The following is a 21,216-nucleotide window of genomic DNA, read 5'->3' as shown; positions in this document are numbered from 1 at the left end:
TAGTACACACTTATAGTGCTGTATAAGTCATAAAAGATACAGGACTAGGAGGGTGATGTTTAGATAGTGTGGTCATAAAAAGCCTATGTGGATTTGGGGACCATAACTTAAGCAGGAAGGATCAGTGGACAAGGGGAAGAGAATAGCTTAAGGAACAGTGACTAGGAAAGCTCTGGCTAGCAGAGTGGAGGGAGAAGGTCTCCGCATTCCAAAGGCCCAAGGAAACCCAGTCTGACTGGAGTTTAAGGAGAGTGAAAAAAGACAGCTTCATGTAGAAGAAGGAGGCAGAGGCCAAGACATAGGATCATGAAGGAAATGGGATTTTATTCAAAGTGGAGTAGGAAGTTATTTCACGTGTTGCAAAGTTACCATTGTGTGTGGGGTGTGTATACAACAGCAGGTGGATGGAAGTCAGAGTGCCTCTCTGTGTACTGACTCCTTTCCATGCACCCTGATGTTGAGTACCAGGAACTGAACTCATGATGCCAGTCTTCCACAACAAGTACCTCAACCTCCTGAGCCAGCCAGGAAGTTCCATTTTATAAATATGCTAGAAGCACAATTTATTTATTTATTTATTTATTTATTTATTTATTTATTTATTTTTGTTGTTTTACACTGGTTCTCACATTGCAGCCATGCTGATCTGTAATTCACTGCATGATCCAGACTGGCTTCACACTCATGCCGTAGCCTCTTGAGTGCTGGGATTATAAGGATGAAACACCACATCTGGCTATAAATGTTTGGCTTTAAAAGAACACCAACCGTCTAATGGAGAATCAACTGGTGAAAATATTACACTTCAGATTGTCACAGTTGATACCTTCTTATAAACATATGAACATGCTGAATTATTTATAAAACTTTTATTTAAACACAAAAATGTACATCATGACACTTAAAAGAATATAACAATACTACAAAATATAACCACTCAAGACTGAGCTTCTTACATATAATCGAAAACATACTAGTTAAGAACCTGAAAAGAAGAGAATATTTAAAGATTAAAAAAATACAGCCTACTGCTCTGGAGAATAAGGAAGTCTTTTGTGGGGGGTGGGAGAATAATAACACCCCAGTGTATATGGAGGTAGGATCCAAATTTACTACACAAATGGAGAAATTTTCCCCTTAAATACAGTTGGTTTAACATGACTGAGACTTCCAGCAAAACAATTCTTAAAGATGCTCTCTTGTGGGAAGCCATTAGAGACCCTCTCTTCGGCTGACAGGGCAAAGGTCCTGAGTAAAACAAAGGAGAGCCTCTCCGGTAATTGCGGTGGAAGGAAGTCCTGAGATAACTGCGGCAGGCTCCAGCCTGTGCAAACACCTGTGGTCTCCACCGGAGGACCCTTATCTCTTCCAGCTGAAACTGCTAATATTGCCCTTCCTTCCTTTGTCCTTGCCTTGGGGTAGCCCCTCCTGAAAGCCTTAAAACCTGTGTACCCCAGAACATTAAACGAGGCTTTGACATAACCCAGACTGACTTATCTTTCTTGGTGCTTGGCCTCCTCTCTCTCCCCCACTTTGACCCTCAGGTAGCACCCCTTCAGAACCCTGGAATAACGGACCCGCCGGACGGGTTACACTCTCTCAACTCAGAGACAAGAACTCCCACAGAACAAAGACTTCCTATCAGTATCTCTGACAGCATTTGACAGAAGTGGGATCCTTGAGGAAGGGTTAACAGAACAACAAACAAGAGATTTGGAATGTCACAAGAGGGAAAGTATAATTTTATACAGATGGATTTTGTTGGTTTTTATTATCTCTTGCAGGTGCCTTGATTTGCATTCAGAAGCAAGGCAAAGCCTTTTAAAATGCCATAATTACTGACTTTATTAAGATTAGTGATAAATCAACTGGGCAGTGGTGGCGCATGCCTTTAATCCCAGCACTTGGGAGGCAGAGGAAGGTGGATTTCTGAGTTCCAGGCCAGCCTGGTCTACAGAGAGAGTTCTAGGACAGCCAGGACTACACAGACAGAGAAACCCTATCAAAAAAAAAAAAAAAAAGGTTAGTGATAAATCTTGAAACTTATAGAAAAATGTATGTATCAAATGTAACAAAAAGCACGCTAGTGGGCTTAAAACTGTTGTTAGGTCACTAGTAAATAGTTATAGTGTGCAGAGGGTAGGCTGAATCCACTACCAAATTGTGACTGATAACACATTCTATTCTGGAGTTAATGTGTACCTGTTTACATATTTAGTCTATGTTCAAAACTTGAACAAAACTAATCCTTTTGGATGTTATTTTCCCTTTTAAATGTATTGAAAATAAACTCACCTTCAAGATAAGCATGTGTGGCATCCTTTAATTTGGGAAAACCCGTTAAGTTTCAAAGTTCAAAGATTACAAGAAAGATGTCAAACCTTTTTCTGATACTTATATAAACTGAACTACTCGTTTCAATCGCTGGTGTCATATTTTATTTTCCGGTATACTCCTTTATTTCAACTTGATTAAAAATATTGACTCTTAAGTCGAAAATTAATATTCTGCTTTTTAAAATGCACTGTAGCCAATGTAATGTTTTTGGTTGGTTTTAGTAAAAATAATGAAAAAGGAAATAATTTGTTTAAAAAACGCTGAACGACGTATACATCGACAATCTTTGTATCTTTTAATCTTCCTAACTCTACTTAAAACAGAGAAATGGAAGCTCATGAAGATAGCTTTAGATAAAAGAAATATTCATCACTTAGGATTTGAGTGTGGTGTGTTGAGGTACTTCTATAGTCACAGCACTTGGCAGGAGGCTTGTGAATTGGAGACCAGCAAAACTGGCCATTGACTTTCCTTCAGTCCTACTCCTTGTTTCTCCATGACTTAGAACCTACAAGCCAAGGATGCTCCGGTACAGCCCACCTCCCAGGCAACACAGGCTCCGCCCAGCTAGTCAGCCAGAACCCGACCCCTTTAGGCCTCCTTTGTCACTGCCTCCCTGCCTGATTTCCTCAACCCTTCCTCACATTCCAATTACCCCAATTTCCCCCAAAGTTATAGATCAAGAAGAACTAGAACGTGTAGCAGAGGCTCGTGAATGGAGGCGAAGGTCGTGGTTAGGCGGTCCACCGAGACGGCTTTTCAGGCATCGCTAGGGGCAGCCCCGCAGGCACCGGATCCCTGAACGCAGCGAGGTCCTAGCGCCACAGTTCGGCGCGCTGATTGGCTCTTCGCCGCGTCCACTGAAGGAACCCGGATGTGCCTGTGGAGCTGTGTTGGCAATCTGCGCGCGGAGATTTGGGCGCTCTCTGGGTGCCTAGGGCTAGGCGGATGGCTCAGGATTGGGCGGGATTCTCTGAGGAAGAGCTAAGGAGACTAAAGCAGAATAAAGGTAAGGTGTATATGCGCGCGGGTGTGGAGTCTCGAGTCTGAAGGACAGGAGGCCTTCCGAGTGGGTGAGGGGGCGTGGGGGCTGGAGCTGCAAGTTGGGGGCACAGGCATGTTGGGGTTCCCCAGGTGGGTCTCTTAGCTGCAGAGGCCAGAGCGGCGGGCCCAGAGGGTTTCCCTTTTAGCATCGGTTTTCTGATGATTTGGAATTTTCCTGTAAAAAGGAAGAGGTTAGGGAGAGAAAGCGAAGCCACCCCCTGAATGGCCCCTAAGGGAGGACTACAGCACAAATCAGTGGTTGTAGACTTGGGTGAATGAAGACTAGTGCTGCACATAGAGCATCATAATTGTGAACTTATAAAACCAGTTATTGGGAAAGGTGTCATGAGAGTGAGTAAACGCAAAAGAAGTGATACTTACGATACATCCATATTGCGTTTACTTCTGGCCACCAGATGATTTTGCGCTTCTTTCCAGTTCTTGAGAGTCGCAAACCGAAAGTTTTTTTTTTTTTTTTTTTGAGAGGTTAGATTTGAAGTGCGTGTGTGTATGTGTGTGTACATGCACAGTGCACTTACATGTCTGTCTCTACTGCCTTCAGGGACAGCCGAAATCTGGTGCCGTCTCCCAAGGCTTTATGGAATAATTATAGATCATGATATGGGCTTGCTGTAACACTGCTTCGGATTCATTAAATTTTCCGGTACTTGGTAGGAAACGATGTAAAATGCTCTTGACCTGTGATTGCAGTTTCACAAAGATGTCTGTGGTAGTCTTGGTAGTGCCCATTACTTCTGTGAGAACTTTCTGCTACTCATGGCAACCTTTTAAAAAAGTACTTTATTTAAGGATAAAATTAAGTAAGTTCTTCCATGTCTATAGTTTGTGAGAAATTTGGATATGGCTGGAGTACTTTGCAATTTTTAGCCTAGATATGTGAATTATAGGACTGACAGGTGCAAGAGGAAGTAAGTTCCTAACATGAGGTCACTGTGCCTTACATACATTTGGAGAAAATTGGGCTGGTCCAGGGATCTTTTAACACTGTCATGAAATTATCATGTCAGATGTGTCCCAACTGATTCTGTCCAGCTGGGTGTTTTCAGGTTCTTTCGTTCTGTGACTCATTCTTCATTCACATACCTCTATGTCCAAATTACAGGCATCTAGCTCTGATCTGACTCTAAGGTTTCAGTATCTGCTTCTGAATTAGGTGTGTTGTCTGGTCCAGGGGCCTCTTCCATCCCTGTCAAGGGGAATGCTAGCCTGTCATGAAACATAACTTCTGCATTAGAGATGTGAAGACAGGACATCTTTGCCTTTAGAGACCTTGTAGATTAACGAGACACCCTGTAAAATAATATGGTAGCAGATACTGACCAAGTGGTGGCCATAGAGCAAGCAAGCTCATGCTGAGGATTTAATGGGCACTGGGGGTGTTTCCTGGAGGGTCAATGTTGGCCTTAGCTTGCCAGGGCAAAGGTTTAATATAGGACTCCAATATGTTTGCTATCTAAAAAGTATGTTTTAACTGTTTCCTTAATTTGGATTTGGTTAGAAGATGATGAGAACCTAAACCTTAAGGCCTGTCAGTTGGTCATGAAATGCTAGACTGTGGGTATAAAAATCACTCATCTATGACATCTGTGAGAACAGAAGTCTCTTCGAGTTTTTATGTAGCCACAGTAGAACACAGTGATCCACGCAAAAATACCAGGTCTTCTACCTTGGGTTTCCCATTTTTAAAGCTGCAGAAATCGAATCCTCCTCGAAGCTGTTAAGACTACAGTTAAATAATCTAGGAGGATGGGATCCATTGCCAGCCAAAATACGTACAGGGTGCTTTTGAGACACTCAATTGCATAAATACATGTGCAGTCAAGAATGTTCTTAGCCACCTTGTTTATAATATTCAAAAGTTAGAAACAAGCCAATTGTTTGCTAGCAGGTGAGAGGATACATACTATGTGTTAGTTGGCAGGACTCTGTTAATCACTAGCCACCTTCATTAAAAATGAATTTGTAAAACTTCATGAATATTTGCAAAAGGAGCGAGTTGCAGCTGAGTGCATAATGGTCTAGTGGCATTTATATATGAACACAATTAGGTAAAGCGGGTGTGTTTTAAGACTAGCTGAAGAATGCCAAAGGAGTGAAACAGAATTGTGATTGGTAGAGAGGCAAGGGAGTGTGATGGAAGGGGTAAATACACAGAAGCTCTGTCCATTAAGATAGTAGGCTAAATAGTTTTAATTGAAGCAATAAAAAAAAAACTTGAACATAGCCACTTGTTTGAAATAATGAAGGTTTATTTTTCAGTCGAGTGTCATGTGTAACGTGGCTTGCCAGGTGAAGCTGATAATACCTGATAAGATGATTCCATATTATCTTTTGATGCTGTCACATGGCAGTTATTTTGGCAGTAAGAAGAGAAGATTGGAAATAGAACATTGGCAATTAAATGCTTTCACTAGCAAATAACTTTAATAAAAGTAAGTCATATAATTCTAGGGACTGAAAACATTCGTATGTAACCAAGAAGGCATTTCAGGGACAGGGGATATGTCAACTGCAGTCATTGACATAAACTGAGTTATTCTCACTCCTACAGGTTGGAAGAGTATATGGTATACATATACACAAACGTATGCCATGCCTGTACACAAATATGTATGATGTATACACGGTCTGTGGCTGATTTCATATGTAAAAAATGGAAGAATGCAGTGCAACCATGCTGTCAGATTAAAGATAAATATTTATTTCTATGTGCCCTTTATTATTTTTTTTGGATTCATTTATTTATTGTATGGACCCCTGGGCCATGGTATGGGCATGGGAGTCAGAGACTGGCTTGTAGGAGTCAGCTCACTCCTGCCATGTGAGTCCTAAGGATCAGAACTCAGGCTTGGTGACAAGTGCCTACGCCTTTTATGCCACCCACTGCTTTTATTCTTGACATTGGGAGTCTTGTTCGTCTCCTCATTTTATTTAGTAATTCTCTTGCTATTCTTAACATTTTATGCAGTAAATTTTAAATGATTTTATTAAATTTCAGGGGCTAGGCATTTGAATAGAATCGCACTGAATCTTTAGATCACTTTAGAGATACTTAATATCATCATGTAACTAACACTACCGGGAAGGCTGCATATGCTTCCATTTATTTGGACTATCTGTGATGACATATAACAAAGTTTTGATTTTTCCCCCTCATACAAATTTTGAATGTTTACTGTTATTAGATTTTTCTTCCCTAGATGTATGACCATTTCTGGTATTGAAATATTCTCTCTTTAATTATCATTATAGTAATGTGTGAATAGAAAAGAAATAATAGATGTTTCAAAGGAAAGGAATATGAATGGATGTTAACCATCAACAAGAATCAGAGTGTGAGAAATCAGGAGCGCAGTGAGGTGCCGCCTTGTGCTCTCTTTTGCCAAAGTTAAAACATTAAACAAATCAATACCATGTATTAAAATGGATTCTTACACGTTGCTGGACAAAATGTGTTTCAGAAAGCAGTTTAACATCTAGTGTTACACTATCACCCAATAGTTTGTGAGTAATATCCAAGGCAAATTTAGAAATTAAAGAAGACGTAAGAGTCAGGTTCACAGAAGTAAGTCTAAAACCAACCTCAGTATCTCCCAGGGGAAGAAGATAGGGAACCTCTGGTTAGTCACTCTGAGGGATGTGACTCAGCACTGGAAATGGATGCCTCTAACAGTGTCAGTGGTATGGACGCTGTCAGTGTTGACGCTGAGGAAGAAATACTTGCTTGTGCAGTACACTTTTGATGAAATTAATACTTTATAGAAATATTTGTAGCCCAATAAGGAATTGATCAACACATGATTCAAATGATACTGGAGACAGGGGTCAGAGAGGATGTAAGTACGAGACATCTGTAAGATCTCACACATGTAGCCTCTTGGCTAAATTACACACACACACACACACACACACACGCACGCGCGTGCGCGCGCGTGTGTGTGTGTGTGTGTGTGTGTGTGTGTGTGTGTGTGTGTGAGAGTGAAAAATTCCCCGGGGACTGATGAGAAGACTTAGCAGTTCTGAGCTCTCACTGATCTTCCAGAGGATGTAGGTTCAGTTCCCAGCACCCACTTGGCAGCTCACACCCTTAAGTAAACTACAGTTCCTTGGGATCTGGCCTCTGAGGTCACGACATATATGCACATGTAAACAAAATATTAATATACATAAGATCTCTTTTTAAATTATTTAACTTTTCAGGATTTTGTTTCCCCTCCTTGCTTTTGATTATACAGTTTTTTTAATGTTAATAGTAATGATAATCATCAGTAATGTTTACAAAACTAACATTTGCTTGTTGGCCTCTGATATCTTTTGCTTTCTGGTTCCGAAGATTGGACCCAGCATGTCATAATGTTTCTTCCCCTCTGAGCTATATCATCAGCCTGGCTTCTAGCTGGAATGTGCCACTGCAGATTAAGAGTCGCTTTCCACTGTAGCATAATCTAGGTTTTGATGATTGTTAGAGTTCCCTGTATTTAAAAACACTTGTAAGTAATATAAAACTGCTATTTAGGAGCTGGAGCCAGAGCTGTGTGGTTGAGCACTTGCCTGGCATGTGCAAGGTCTGGGTTCAGTCCAACACCATAAAATAAATAAAGAGTAAGTAAATAAATAAAAATAGAAATTTTAAGTGCCTGTTTTTAATTGTGAAAATCAATGTCTGACTGTATTGACCTAAATTGCTTTAATGACAGCAGCTGACTAGAAGTTACTATGGCTAGTTCTTCTTGTACTAGATTTATGCTCCTTGGTTGGCTTTAAGTTTCCAGAATATAGTACTTAAGCACTGTGCTCTGTTTTCACATGTCCTGATTTGAGTATTGATTGCTAGTGAAAAATGTATCTATGCTCTGTAAAAATATAAAGTAAAATAGACATAGTTGAGTTACCAAGGAACTACTAATTATTCAGTTAATATTTTCAGTTGGAACCCAAATCAGCCTCAGTGACATTTTTTGGTGTTGTTAATAAGAACAATAACAAACAGTAAACTTTATTGTAGAGGAGGGCGCTTTATATTTTTTAAGAACGTCCATGTCTTAGTTATTTTTCTTGTGGCTGTTATAAAATACCCTGAGAAAACCCTTAAGGGGAAAGGATTGTGTCGGCTCACAGTTGGAGAGTCCTAGCCATCAGGATGGAGAAGTCCTAGAGGCAGAAGCTTGGGGTGACTGGTTGTGGCTCATTGTCATTCTGAAAGCAGAGAATGCCTGTGTTCAACTCACTTTCTCCCTCTTACACAGTCAGCCCACCCACAGTGGGTAGGTTTTTCCACCTTAGTTAACCTAATCAATAATCCCCCCCTCCATGCATGCCTATAGGTCTATCTCCTGGGTAATTCCTAATCTCATCAAGTTGATGATTCAGATTAACCAACACAGGACACAATTTTTGATATCATCTCTGTCTTTTTAAAAACCATTTTCAATGCATATCTCACTCTTTCCTTGACTCCATGGGTTAAGTCTCCAGCAGATAGTTTACAGCTGGAATTACAGGTGTTGAGTCCAGCAAACAAGTCTGAAGCAAAGCTGATGATTCAAAGGTTCAGCTTTACTTTGTGAAGTTTAAGTTAATAAACTGGTACTTCAGCGGTCGGTCAGTGTGTGAAATTTAAGCATCACACTCGAAAAGTCTTTGGTTGGTTTTCATTTTCTTGCTGTGGTGGGGATTGAGCTCAGGGCCTTGCTAGGCAAATGCTGCACCACTGTGTGATATGCCCAGCCTTAAAAGTTCTGTTTGAATGCTCCTAACTTGATACTGTGTAGTATGAGAGTGAAATTCCCTAATTATTTGCCCTATGAGTTTAATTATGGTATAAATAGTCCCCAAAGGAGCATCATTTGTGTTTAAAAGAACAGCATCTCTGTAATTGTTTTATCTTCCTCTGTTGCTTGTTTCAGGATGCTGTTAAAATTAGCTTGAATGCATTGATTAGAACTTATCTAGTATTTGGTGAATGAACGTGCCTTTGACCGCTCTGTAAGCTAAAGCAGTATGGAAGTAAGTAGTATTGCTGGAAGTAGCACTGAATGTGTCAGAGAAGGATGTCACATGTGAGAACCAGCCACTGTTGTTTCCGGAAAACAGAAAAAACTTAAATCAATCCAACGTTTCAATTGGCAAGTTAGTTTCATCAAAATTGATCAATTCTTTCATAGTCCTCAACTCAAAATGAAAACTTTGCCTTGTGTCCTTGGGCCTGATTCAGTGAAGTAGATTTCCTATGAAGATGAACTGAGAACAAGACTGGGTTTTGTTAAATATTAATAGTATGATATAAAAACTGTTGCACCCAGGAAAATGGCTGACTTTTCCTGGGCTTTCAAGATGGATGGGAGGAAGGGGCCCTTAGAATTACAAAAATATAATGCCACTACTTTTTGTTTTTAGAGAAATCATCATTATTTGTTGTTCAACAAGGACACCTCATCTGTTCTCTTTTACGTAGATCCATTTGAACCTCAGCGCCGTCTCCCAGTGAAAAAAACTCGACAACAGCTTCAGCGAGAAAAAGCCCTTCTAGAGCAGAGTCAAAAGCTTGGCCTTCAAGATGGATCAGCCTCACTGCTTCCAGAGCAGCTGCTCTCTACACCCAAACAGAGAGCTGACAGTCAGAAACCATGCCCTTCTGCCCCTGCCGTCCCCAGTCCCCTCACACTCACCTCTTCCACTGGCGATGGACCGTTACGTGGTGTGGAAAGTCAGTCACAAGAACCAGGACTTGAGAATTCCCATCATGGTCACCGAAGTGCAGAGGTTCGAGCTCCAAAGCCAGATTGCAAAGTGGAGAAAAAGAAAATGGAATTGTTAGTAAGTCTATGAGACTTTTCATCTTTTTTTCCCCCAGAAACTTGGAAAAAATAAAGTTTGTTGATTTTTTTTTTTTTCCTAGAATCTATCACCTAAATATATTAGGAGCTAACTATTTTGTTTTATCATACATGCTTATTGTTTTCACCTTATAGAGGAGTTATTTAGGACTTAGAAAAGATACTGTTTTTTTAACACTCTACACGTGCCAGCACTTGGGCTAAGGAAGAAGCTATCAAGTCTAGAGACCTCAGTGACCTCCATAGTGAGTACTGGGTGGAGCTGAGAAGTATAGCAAGAGTGTTCTCAAATTTAACACGCAGACAACTCAAATTTAACATCTACACACAGACACCTCAAATATAACATCTACACACAGGCACCTCAAATATAACATGTATACACACACACACACACACACACACACACTCATGCACACATGTGTTTACACACAGTACATATGCAGAGGAGATGGGAACTATCTCCCTAAAGCTAACATACACAGCCAGTAAGTAACAGAGTTGAGATATCTATGTATTAGAATCTGTATAGTTTAGCTCTACCCATATAGACATTTCCGTTTTCTAACTTGTGAATTTTTAGTAATGGAAAGAAAAGATGGCATTTGTTTTGTTTTGTTTTTTTCTGAATTTTTTTTCAAAGTGTCTTAAGTTTTTCCCAATATCAGACACTATTCCTCATCTCTGCTGGCCAGCTTTTGTGTCACGAGAGTTCTGTCTACCAGAGTCTTAGGACAGAATCCATTTTAATGAGATATATAAAAATCTCATGAATTAAGTTTGTTTGCTTGGTTTTTGTTTTTACAACAGAACCTCAGTATATCTCAGAAAGACTTGAGTTCGTGATTGTGATGAGATGTCAGTAGGAAAAATCATTGGATTTTAGATACTTTGGGACATCCATAGGAGACAGTAATTTGAGGAAACATTGGTTTTAAAAAGAAAGAATCCTGAAATGATAAGCTTTGGGAAAGGAGAGCTATATCCTTGCAATGTTCCATGATGACGTCTCAGTTTTCTGAGAGGGACGAATGCTAAAGAATAGTAGTGAAGTCAAAGAGAGCAAGGATAAAGGAGAGCCTGCGTCCTGGTGTAGATAGGACCAGAGCCTCACGGGGAAAATATCCTGGTCAAGGTATGATTAGAGAAATGGCAGGCATCTGTACAGTTGGGAGTGGGAACCAGGTGGAGTTGGCCTGAGGCACTGTGGAGCAGAAGCTCTGAGAAAAGGCTGGTGCTGGCCGTGGTAGAGGCTGTAGTAAGAGAAAAAAGAGAAGACTTAGAAGGGAAAGACGCTGGATGAGTTGGACAGACACCAGCAGGAAGAAGGAAGAGCATCGCTGTGATCTCTTTCAGTTGACAGCTTTATGCCTATTGAAATGCACATGCACCTTTCTCAGAACCAGACATGTTAGGAGATACAGTACATGTTTTAAGTTCTTTGACTTTCTGTTTTAGTGTATTCCACTGGCCTTTAGCTCAGAGAATGGCTCATTTAACTAAGTGTTGGAGATAAGGGACTCATATTTGTAGTATACAATATTTGTATTATACATGTGTACGTAGCAGTGAAGGCTATCATCAACTTGAAGGGGGTCATAGGAGGGCTTGGAGGGAGTAGGGGCAAGGGCAAAGTGATATAATTCTGTTTCAATGAAAAACCTGTTTTAACTTTTTTTTTTAATTTGGAGACCAACAAGCAGAATGAAAGAAAATATAAGAAAAAAACTGGCTGTTATGTTAAGATATTGAGGTAATCTAGATTTTTCATAAAGAAAATTCTAGAAGGCAAAACATGACATCATACCAATATACTTTGACTTCCATTTTACATATGTTATTATCCATGTACACATTTCTTTGTACTCCTAAAAGAATGTCACAGTACTTCGGCTTCTAGTTTGTGGGTTCTTAGATTATATACATATATAGATTTCAAAGGTCCAATTTATGGAAGCCTCTTTTCTTCAGACCATGCTCTTTGTTCGTATTAGAACAGAATAATGAACTGCAGATGGGTTTCTTTTAAGGAAAATTTTGAAAGAAAATATATGTAATCTGCCTGATTAAATTTTATGCGTAGGAAACAGGCTGGTAAGGTGTGGGCTTGGGTAACAGTCTTTTTCATAAGTTCACTTTTGTGCCTTTTTGTTTCCAGGCAAGAGAAGTCTCGCTGGGAAGTCCTCCAACAAGAACAGCGACTAATGGAAGAGAAAAACAAACGGAAGAAAGCCCTTTTGGCTCAAGCCATTGCGGAAAGGTGAGGCGTCCAGATCAGGGGCATGTGACCCACAGGCATCTCTGTGGAGCTCATGCTTGGTCTCCCTGCCCTACCCAATATGCTGATGCTGAAACGTTTTTGTAAGTAATGAATCACGTGTGGTGTCAGCTGGCACCGGTGTTAACCGTCTGTTAGCATGCAGTCACGGACAGCGGAAGTAGGTATTGGTGTGCATGTGTGAGCAGCAAGTGCAAGTGAGTGCACAGAGAGGCAGGCAGACCTATGCCTAATGCAGAGTCGAGAGCGTGAGCTACACCCACAAGAGTGCTGTCACTGGGGAGCTCCTCCTCCCAGGAGAACGTGTGTGAAATTCTGAAATGAGCGGATTAGTGATTAAAGGTTCGCTTCTCTGTTTATTACTGTTTTTGCTATGTGTGTGTGTGTGTGTGTGAACACTGGGGTATGGTGAGGTATGGTGTGTAACACTTGGGTATGGTAGGGGACAGAAAACTGACGGAATCAGGTGTGCTTTTCAACAGAAGAGTGTGTCTGAGTCCATGGGTGGTTCTAAGGCTTGTATACAGTCTTCCAAGGAAACAAGATGAGCCTGAAGAAATTGAAAGCATGGATGTTTTCAGACAGGGAAATATGTAGTTAGACTGTCTTCATGTCCAGTGAGGGTAGAAGATAAAATGGACGTAGGAAGGAGAATGGAGTACTGGGCTTTGAAAAGCTGTCTTCGATACTTCCATGTCAAGGAATAGTGACATGTCCTTTCAGGTCGCCTTCTTAGAGAACAGATGTAAGCCACAAATGCTCATCAGGAGCTTATATAAAGATCTTAGTTTGTCCTTTGTTCATGAAAATAATATATACCAATAGGAAGTTTAATAAAACAAGGAGTTCAGAGCATTTATTTTGTTTCAATTCTGATTTTTTTCTAATTTTTGAAAAGAATGTCATGAACTATAATTATATATACAATTACTATCCTGTTCATTTATATCTTGTATGGAGATGTGGTCTTAAAGTGTTTTCTCCAACTTACATTCCTGGATCTCCAGATCTAAGAGGACCCAAGCAGAGACCATAAAACTAAAGAGGATCCAGAAGGAGCTGCAGGCCTTAGATGACATGGTGTCAGCTGACATTGGAATCCTCAGGAACAGAATTGACCAGGCCAGCCTAGAGTATTCCTACGCACGGTGAGTAGGATAAGAGGTCTCAGCAGTCAGGCTTAGGTCATCCTTTGCTAACTATGGGGGTGGGCTTTATGGATATTACTAGGAAACTCTCAGGAGAATGCCATCACCTGTCCTATAGCGTAACCTTGTGGAATTCCTTTTACAACGCTCCCGGAATTACTCACCTGCACTTTTAAGTGTTTCCTGATAAACCTTCAGCTCATTAACATTGGAGACCCTAAGTATTTCAGGATCTATCACATTATACACCCAGTTAACTTGCTGCAGAACTATATGATCCTAACATCTAGTCTTCATTCTTTCTATTAAGCTTTTGACTCTTCGATATTGCCTTTATGGAATTGGAGCCAAATTCTGACTTTATTTTTTATCAAAGTAAAAAAAAAGTATTTATTTTGAAAAAGGTTTTAAGTATAAGCTAGGAATGGTGGTACATGCGTATATTCCCAGCACTCAAGAGCTGGCTGAGGCAGGAGGATCAATGCAAGTTCATGGCCAGCCTGGGGTACAGAGTGAGATTCTGTCCATGAGTACAAAGGAAAGCTACCGTGGATAGTTTCTTTGCTGTCCTGTGAGAACCGTGACGTTTGGGTTCCTTGTTTGGTTATGCTTTGTACAGATGGCCTGTGTCATGTGATTCCTTGGCTTGCAACTGTTGGCATTTTTTATAACGGAAAAAAAGCATTGTGGAATATTTTTAAAATGAATAAACACATGTAAAGAATTACATGGGCTTTGCAAACAGATAAAAGGGCAAAAAAATGGGCCAATTTCAGGGTTCTCAGTCCCTGTAACATCGCTTTAATCATTGCAGTTTGTCTTCTCCTCTTCACAAGCGAATGCTGTGCTAATGACTCGGCTTTGTATCTCTCCTGTAACACCAGAAACCAATCAGGATGCTTCGTTAGTCTCGGGAAACCACAGCCTCAGAATGTTTATATAGCAGTTTAATAAAGCGGAAATGCTTGGTGATAGTTTAAAAGAGACCTGTGGTTGTCCCTGTTACTTGGGTAATTGTTGTTTGTTTATATGCTATAAGATACTATGTGTTGCTTTTATTAGTGGACAGTCTAAATTAATGCCATTCAAAGCTAATAACCAGAAGTTCCCAGTTTCTATTACTGTTCAGGAGGTGACTAGAATTTCCTTACAAGTAAACTCAGCCTTAACTTTGAGCACATCTTATTCTCTGTAACTGAGCTGGCAGGGGTCATTTTCACACCACTCTAGCATCTCATCATAGTCCTGGATCAGCAGGAAAAGCAAGCGTGTGTGTGTGTGTGTGTGTGTGTGTGTGTGTTTATGTGTTTATAAATACAACCTGCTCAGTCTGTGTTTTACTTCTCCTGAGCAGTTCACAGAAAGAGGTCATTTTTGCATTGGATATTAGGTAGGAAATGTCAGTTTTAGCTTTCAAAACCATAGAGAAGGTAAAACCACCAATTTTTATTAAAACTGCAGAGAATTCTTACACAGTGTTTCACATCGTATATTTTTGTTTCATGTGTTTAATAATCTAAAGACATCATTTGCATGATTCTATTACTGACATAATTGTATGAATGGATGCTGACGTGTGAGGCTCTTTTTCAAGGCTAAGCTCTGGAGGAAAATCGGAGAAGCCATAAACAGTCCTAACTAGAAGTAGGATTGTGTCTGGTTCATTCATAAGATTAATACAGAATCTTCAGTGTTTGTATTTGTGGTTATTGAGGAATTATAAATACTTGTAAGTGCTTCCTATTGAAATGATTAGTTGCATGTGGAACTCACATTTCCTTTTTAATCATCATTCGAGTAGACTGTTGTGCACACTGACACTTCACTTCCATGATCAGTTTTCTTACTTAGACTCCAGGCTGTGACTCTGCATTGGTTCAGTTCCTAAGACAACTGACAAATGACCAGAAGCTATATGCCTTAAAACACCTGAAAGTTCTCAGCCTACATTTCCAGAATGAAAACTAGAAACCCAAAATAAATGTGTAAGCAGGGCATGATTTCTGAGACACCCTATGGGTCCATTTCTTGTCTTTTCCAGTCTCTGATGACAATCCCTATTCCTGAACTTGTGGCCACAGCTATCTGTCTTGTGTCTTCATAGTCACAAAATCCCAGTAATCAAGTTTCCTCCCATCTCCACATTTCCCCTACTCTCTCTCATCAAAGGTTCCATGTGCTTGTAATTGGGATCCACTAGAATTTAGAATACCTACCTCCTCTTAAAGCCCTCAGTCACCTCTGTTGTCCTAGAAACTAACTTCTAAAGTTCCACAGATTCAAAATTAATATTTTGAGGAAGCTGCATTTTAGCTTACAGTCATTTTTGAATTTGCCTGGCCCCATCAAAATGCTTTTCTCTGTCAATTTTCTCTATTTCCAACATATGCAATAAATTTTGAAAACTTGTTCAGTTTTATTCAGAGAAAACTAAGAATGCTAAGATGACAGTATTATACATTCTTGAGACATAATACTCTGAAAACCTAAGCACTAGGGAACTAACAGATGATAAGTTATTCAGTTATCACATCATTCCTGTTTTCTTGATATTTTACTTTTTATCACAGATGAGAGTGAAAACTTCCTGTGGTGATGGGAGAGCAAAGTGTTTCTAGATAGAGGGAGAGTATCTTTTAGATCCTGTTTTATTAACCAAGATTCCTCTGTTCTTAAGAAATTCTAAGAAAGGATAAAAATCATATGTTAATCCATATAGACAGTTGACCTTTTCAGAAAAGAGAAAAGAGACCTGTAAACTAAAAGATCATCAGTGGAACCCAGTCATATACAAAGGGTTAAAAATTGAATATTTTTTTAACTTCAAAGATACCAAGACCAAGAGACAGTTTCTAAAACCTTTAAATAACATTAAATCACTCTGTGTTCCCTTAAAATAACAAAACATTTCTATAATTACATTTCCAGTTCGTGTGCCTTACTGTCTAATGTATAATGATCTTATTATTCTCCTCCAGAGCACCCTTTCTCCTCAGCTTCAGTACAAGTAACAAGACTCTTAGGCTAATCATGTAGTTTGTGAAACTAACCAATATTTTAAAAAACAGTCACTCTGTAGGAGAAGATATGTGCTTGTTTTAGACTTTCAATAAATAAACAAAATACAGAATTTTAAGTGATTTATCTGGTGAACCCAGATCAGTGGTAACCTAGGGACCTAACTGCAATTGTTAATTTCAGTTCAGTATTCATGAGCCCAGTCTGTAAATCTCTACTGACTGGGAAGGCAGAGGGGAAGAGTTAGGGGTAGGAATAGACGTGGAGAGGAGAGAGCGTGGGGGAGAAGCTAAGGTATTCGTGTGTCTAAGATGTCGGAGCTCTGCACTTAATGTGGACACATCCGTAAGCAGGTTATGTTACCAAGTGTAGAAATAAAGAACCTAGATACCCAATAAAGTTCTTTTAGCATGAGAAGTTACTGAAAAGCTATATATTCATTCTTGTGTTTATTAGGTGACAATAAAGTAGAAGACATATAATAAATGAGCACTCTGTAAAATGTAAAATTATAAGTATCAGCCCCTCCATTTCCTATAACCATAGTTTTAGATAATGTCACTAAATGGCAATGATGGTTTTTATTTGGGTGCTCCAAAGGGAACACTCAGTTTTGGAGGCCCTGGGAGGGTTCTTGAACTGTTTTCACTGCTGGATCTCAGGCCATACAGCTCTGTGACACTGCTGCCGCCATTGCTTTACACAGAGACCCACGCGGGGCATCAGTAACTACCAGAGTTACTCCACTTGGTTGTGGTCTTTGCATGACCCCCTTTCTCTGACCCCTTCTGCAGAAATTCAAGTACTTGACTCCAGATGTTGACCGAGTTGGTGTACCAAAGATTTATATCCATTCCAGGCCATTTTATTCACAGGCCAACAACATTAAGAACTCCATTTCAACTGAGATGAACAGGGCCTTCCCAGGCTCTCTTCTGAGTGTGGAGAGACTGAGTGGAGAGCCATAGCTGAGAGTCATTTTGGCTGTGAGTGTGAAGGAGAACTCTGGTAGAAATGGTGTGGCTCCTTAGCACTGTGAACAGCCTGTGAGCCTGGTGACTTGCCTGCGATACTGATCCTCATATCCTGCTGAGAAGTATTTTTCTCTCCCTTAGCTAGCCTGACTAGATAACTGCATCTAAAGACCAAAAAGATAGATACAGAATGGACAACTGAGAACAGGTTTGAACCTTCAGTTCTCTATAGTCAAAGCCTTTATAATTTTCAGTGTATCCTTTCAAGATAGAGTCTCTTAAGTTAGGAGGTTTAGTTCTTTCTTATTTTCTGTAAATTATACTTAAAGATGCATGTTAGAATCATCAAACTGGTAAACTAACAGGGCCTTCATAAATATTAGTGATAATTAAATTGAACTAGTTAATAAATTGCAATTTCCTTTCTTTTGGGAGAGGAAGAAACCTCTTTTTTCTAAAGAAAAGTAACATTATGTAGAAAGTGAAGACATGATAGCCTTACTGTTTATAGCAATCTAATGCCATGGGTTGGGGGCAATTTCAGGGTGGCTTCTCCCTAGAGCTAGTTACTCCACAAAAGACTGACATTCCCCATCTGCAGAGCTTTTTCCAGTGCAGCTACAGAAAATGGAGTTCCTTTTCTCCCCTTCCCTTTGCTCCCCTCCCCCTTTCCTCTTTCCTCTTCATATATGTTAGACTGTAGTCTCAGCCTATAAAATGTCTTTTATATGTAACAATAGTCTGTTGTTTGTTATATGGAATCTCCTGGAGATTTTCAAGGAGTACTTGTGGCGTTGGCAATGTCTAGAGAGATTTTTTTTTTTTTTTTTAGTGTCCTAGCTTAATGTCTGGTGGTACTAATAGTTAACACAGTGGTGCTCTTCAGTATTCTATAACCAACAATGGACAGCTCCTCATAAGAGAGACTTCTGTGGCCCAAATTATCAGTGTGGACTTTGAGGAACCCTGCCTAAACTGACCAGCCTTGTGGTTTCTATTCTTAGTTTTACTTCTTCCCTACTTGCTATCACTTAGTTGGCCTGCTCTTTGTGTTCATTCCTTATTAAATATTTCTCTCCTGGCCCATTAACTAAGAGATATGAATTTTCTATTGACTTGTATGAATTTAACCAACTGTATATTTTGAGTCACTTGTCTTATGCTAGCTCCTGAGAGCAGGTTCTGGGTTTTTGGTGATGTCACACGGGTACCTTGAAATTAGCCAGAGTGGCAGTATTTATACAGTATTGCCTGGCAAGTGCCACAGGGCTGAGCTCTCTGCTTTGCTCTTCTCCCTAGAGCTAATCTGCCATCAAATGAACTCTCTTGGCCTGCTGTCACTCGAGTACAGCAGAATCATTGGCAGTAAATTCAAATAAGGATGTTGTGATAGTAGCTTTCTAGCCTAGCTCACCTTAGGTGTTGCCGGCTCTTGTTGAAGTATCATTTCCGTAGATTCATTAAATTGCATTTGACATTTTGAGTTTGTTCTGACCCTGAGGAAGCGTCCTGACTGAGAATGACGTTGTGTCCTTACAGGAAGCGCTTTGACAGAGCTGAAGCTGAGTACATTACGGCAAAGCTGGACCTACAGCGCAAAGCCGAGACCAAAGAGCAGCTCACCGAGCACCTGTGCACCATCATCCAGCAGAACGAGCTCCGGAAGGCCGAGAAGCTGGGGGAGCTGATGCAGCAGCTCGACGTGCAGGCTGACGAGGAGGCTTTGGAGCTGGAGGTGCAGGAAGAGCAGTTGAGAACAGGAGAACAGGAGGCACAAGCAGCCAAGCAAATGGGTCCTGTAGAGAGGCCGTGTCAGCCCGATGGGGTGAGCGTGTCTTCAGAACTGGCTGAAGAGAACAAAGAGTCTCAAAAGCAAGTCACTTACCCGGAGACAGACAAGCCAGGCAAATGTCGCAGTACAACTCCTGGTAGACTAGACTGCCCAGATCCAGGAGCCAAGAACTTGTCAGCTGCTGTGGCCACATGAGGGCCAGTGCTTTGTCAGTTAACTTATCTCCGTGGTAAATTATAGCCTATCTCTGATAAAACTTCTTTAAACTTGTTTGTGTTTGAATCATTGCTTAGTGTTAGTTAGTATGTTAACATGTCAGATCCTTCCAAAGTCACAAGTTGTGACCATTTCATATCTAGGGAGTGTTGAGCCCCCCCTTGGTGTTCTGTCAAGATTAGAGCCTTCGTCGAGTTAGACTAAGTGACTCCCAGGGCAGGAATGTGTGGGTCCCTGGGTTTGACCTTCAACACTACAAAACAAGCACAGTGGTAGGAGAAACCTACATGACTTCTCAACCCTTGGCCAAACTTAACTTGTGAGAGAACATTGAGACTGGGTGGCCTTCTATACAGTCATTAAAAAGACAAAAATTCTTATATACAGAGAGAAGAGACAAACAGGTTAAAGTACCTATCTGGATGCTACTAGAGCAACTGCACAACTTGCAAATCCCAGCTTATGAAAGGAACTAGACGGCCAAGCCAACATTATTTTACCTTTCATTTGCCAGTAAATGGCTTGTTTACACCTGGTTTTTGGTTAGATAATACATATCCATAAGTTGTGTATGTGTAAATATACTTTTACTGTATTCTGATTTCCTTAATCAGTGAATTGACAGGTAAATTTAAACAATGAAAGTGTTTCTAAAGAGACTGTGAAAATGGCAAGTCTTATTGATTATCCAACAATGATGTGTTCCCTCTCTAAAGCTCTGTAACGTGGAGATTTATTTGTCAGGAATTGATTCTGCTGTCATAAGGCACTGAAATCGCTAAAATACTCGTTTTCTATTTACTTTCCTTGTTCCTTAATCACCTGTTTCTGAAAACTTGACTGGTGCATTGTGCTAGATTTGAATGTATATAAATATTTTAGTTTTGCCACAAATATACAAATATTACCTTAAATTATGATCGATTTATTAGAAATTACAAAAAATGAAAAAGATGTTTCATTCATTTAAAAAAAAGCAGCTGTTTTTAAAGGAGATAAAAACAGCTGTTTCCATAATACATTGTAGAAAAGTTAGGGACATCCTATTTTTTAATTATTGTCTAAGACATCTGATAGAAAGGATGCCTTGTATTTTTCTATCACCTGAGCTACAAGTACAATTTTCCATTACTGACTTCTAAACACAAACATTTATTTCTACAGTGTTGTTTTTATTTATGAATGAGACACAAGTTTAAAACTTCATTGCCCAATACAGTCTTATTTTTCTAAGGAATAAACAGTCTGATATGTTTATAGTATGGTCTTTTATTTACCTTAAAAGTGGTTTCATACCATTTAATATGTGTTAAATAGCGTGTGTGTGGATTCACATAATCCTGGAGAATCACAGAATTGTATCTCTGTTAGTGTCTGCCTGCCTCAACCCATAAAGTTCACTCGTCCATCTACTAACAATTTTGTTTTCTAACTCCCCCCACCTGTGTGTGTGTGTGTGTGTGTGTGTGTGTGTGTTGATGCTTTCAAATGTGTGCTATAAAAGTTCCACTGAAGCCATTATTTTGACAACGCCTTGTCTCAGCAGCTTTCT

At 40.0% G+C, this 21,216-nt stretch overlaps 1 protein-coding gene and 1 pseudogene across 3 annotated transcripts; one reads left to right on the top strand and one right to left on the bottom strand.

The window, feature by feature from the left end:
* Nucleotides 1-3,203: 3,203 nt before the first annotated feature.
* On the top strand, nucleotides 3,204-20,926 carry Gorab (golgin, RAB6 interacting). 3 transcript variants are annotated; one of them, XM_052200726.1, is made up of 5 exons: nucleotides 3,204-3,346; nucleotides 9,857-10,214; nucleotides 12,397-12,498; nucleotides 13,524-13,664; nucleotides 19,196-20,926. In XM_052200726.1, exons 1-5 carry the CDS (start codon nucleotides 3,286-3,288, stop codon nucleotides 19,641-19,643), a joined length of 1,110 nt encoding a protein of 369 aa, XP_052056686.1. In that variant the 5' UTR covers nucleotides 3,204-3,285; the 3' UTR covers nucleotides 19,644-20,926. The 3 variants fall into 3 exon arrangements, with proteins under 3 accessions (XP_052056686.1, XP_052056683.1, XP_052056685.1); XM_052200723.1 differs by lacking the exon at nucleotides 13,524-13,664 and having other exon boundaries at nucleotides 3,213-3,346; XM_052200725.1 differs by lacking the exon at nucleotides 3,204-3,346 and having other exon boundaries at nucleotides 10,123-10,218.
* Nucleotides 4,523-4,622, bottom strand: LOC127697989 (uncharacterized; annotated as a pseudogene).
* Nucleotides 20,927-21,216: the final 290 nt, after the last annotated feature.

This window comes from Apodemus sylvaticus, chromosome 12 (assembly GCF_947179515.1).
Source record: "Apodemus sylvaticus chromosome 12, mApoSyl1.1, whole genome shotgun sequence".
Classification (NCBI taxonomy): domain Eukaryota; kingdom Metazoa; phylum Chordata; class Mammalia; order Rodentia; family Muridae; genus Apodemus; species Apodemus sylvaticus.
Note: the sequence above shows the minus strand (reverse complement) of the source record. Positions and strands in the feature narration are given on the sequence as shown.

What these genes read in the sequence shown, in the direction of transcription:
- Gorab (XM_052200726.1), top strand. Translation starts at nt 3,286, where the DNA reads ATGGCTCAGGATTGGGCGGGATTCTCTGAGGAAGAGCTAAGGAGACTA. An exon ending in GAGACTAAAGCAGAATAAAG is followed by an intron (nt 3,347 to 9,856) that starts GTAAGGTGTATA and finishes TCTTTTACGTAG; the next exon opens with ATCCATTTGAACCTCAGCGC. An exon ending in GAGAAAAAGAAAATGGAATT is followed by an intron (nt 10,215 to 12,396) that starts GTTAGTAAGTCT and finishes TTTTGTTTCCAG; the next exon opens with GCAAGAGAAGTCTCGCTGGG.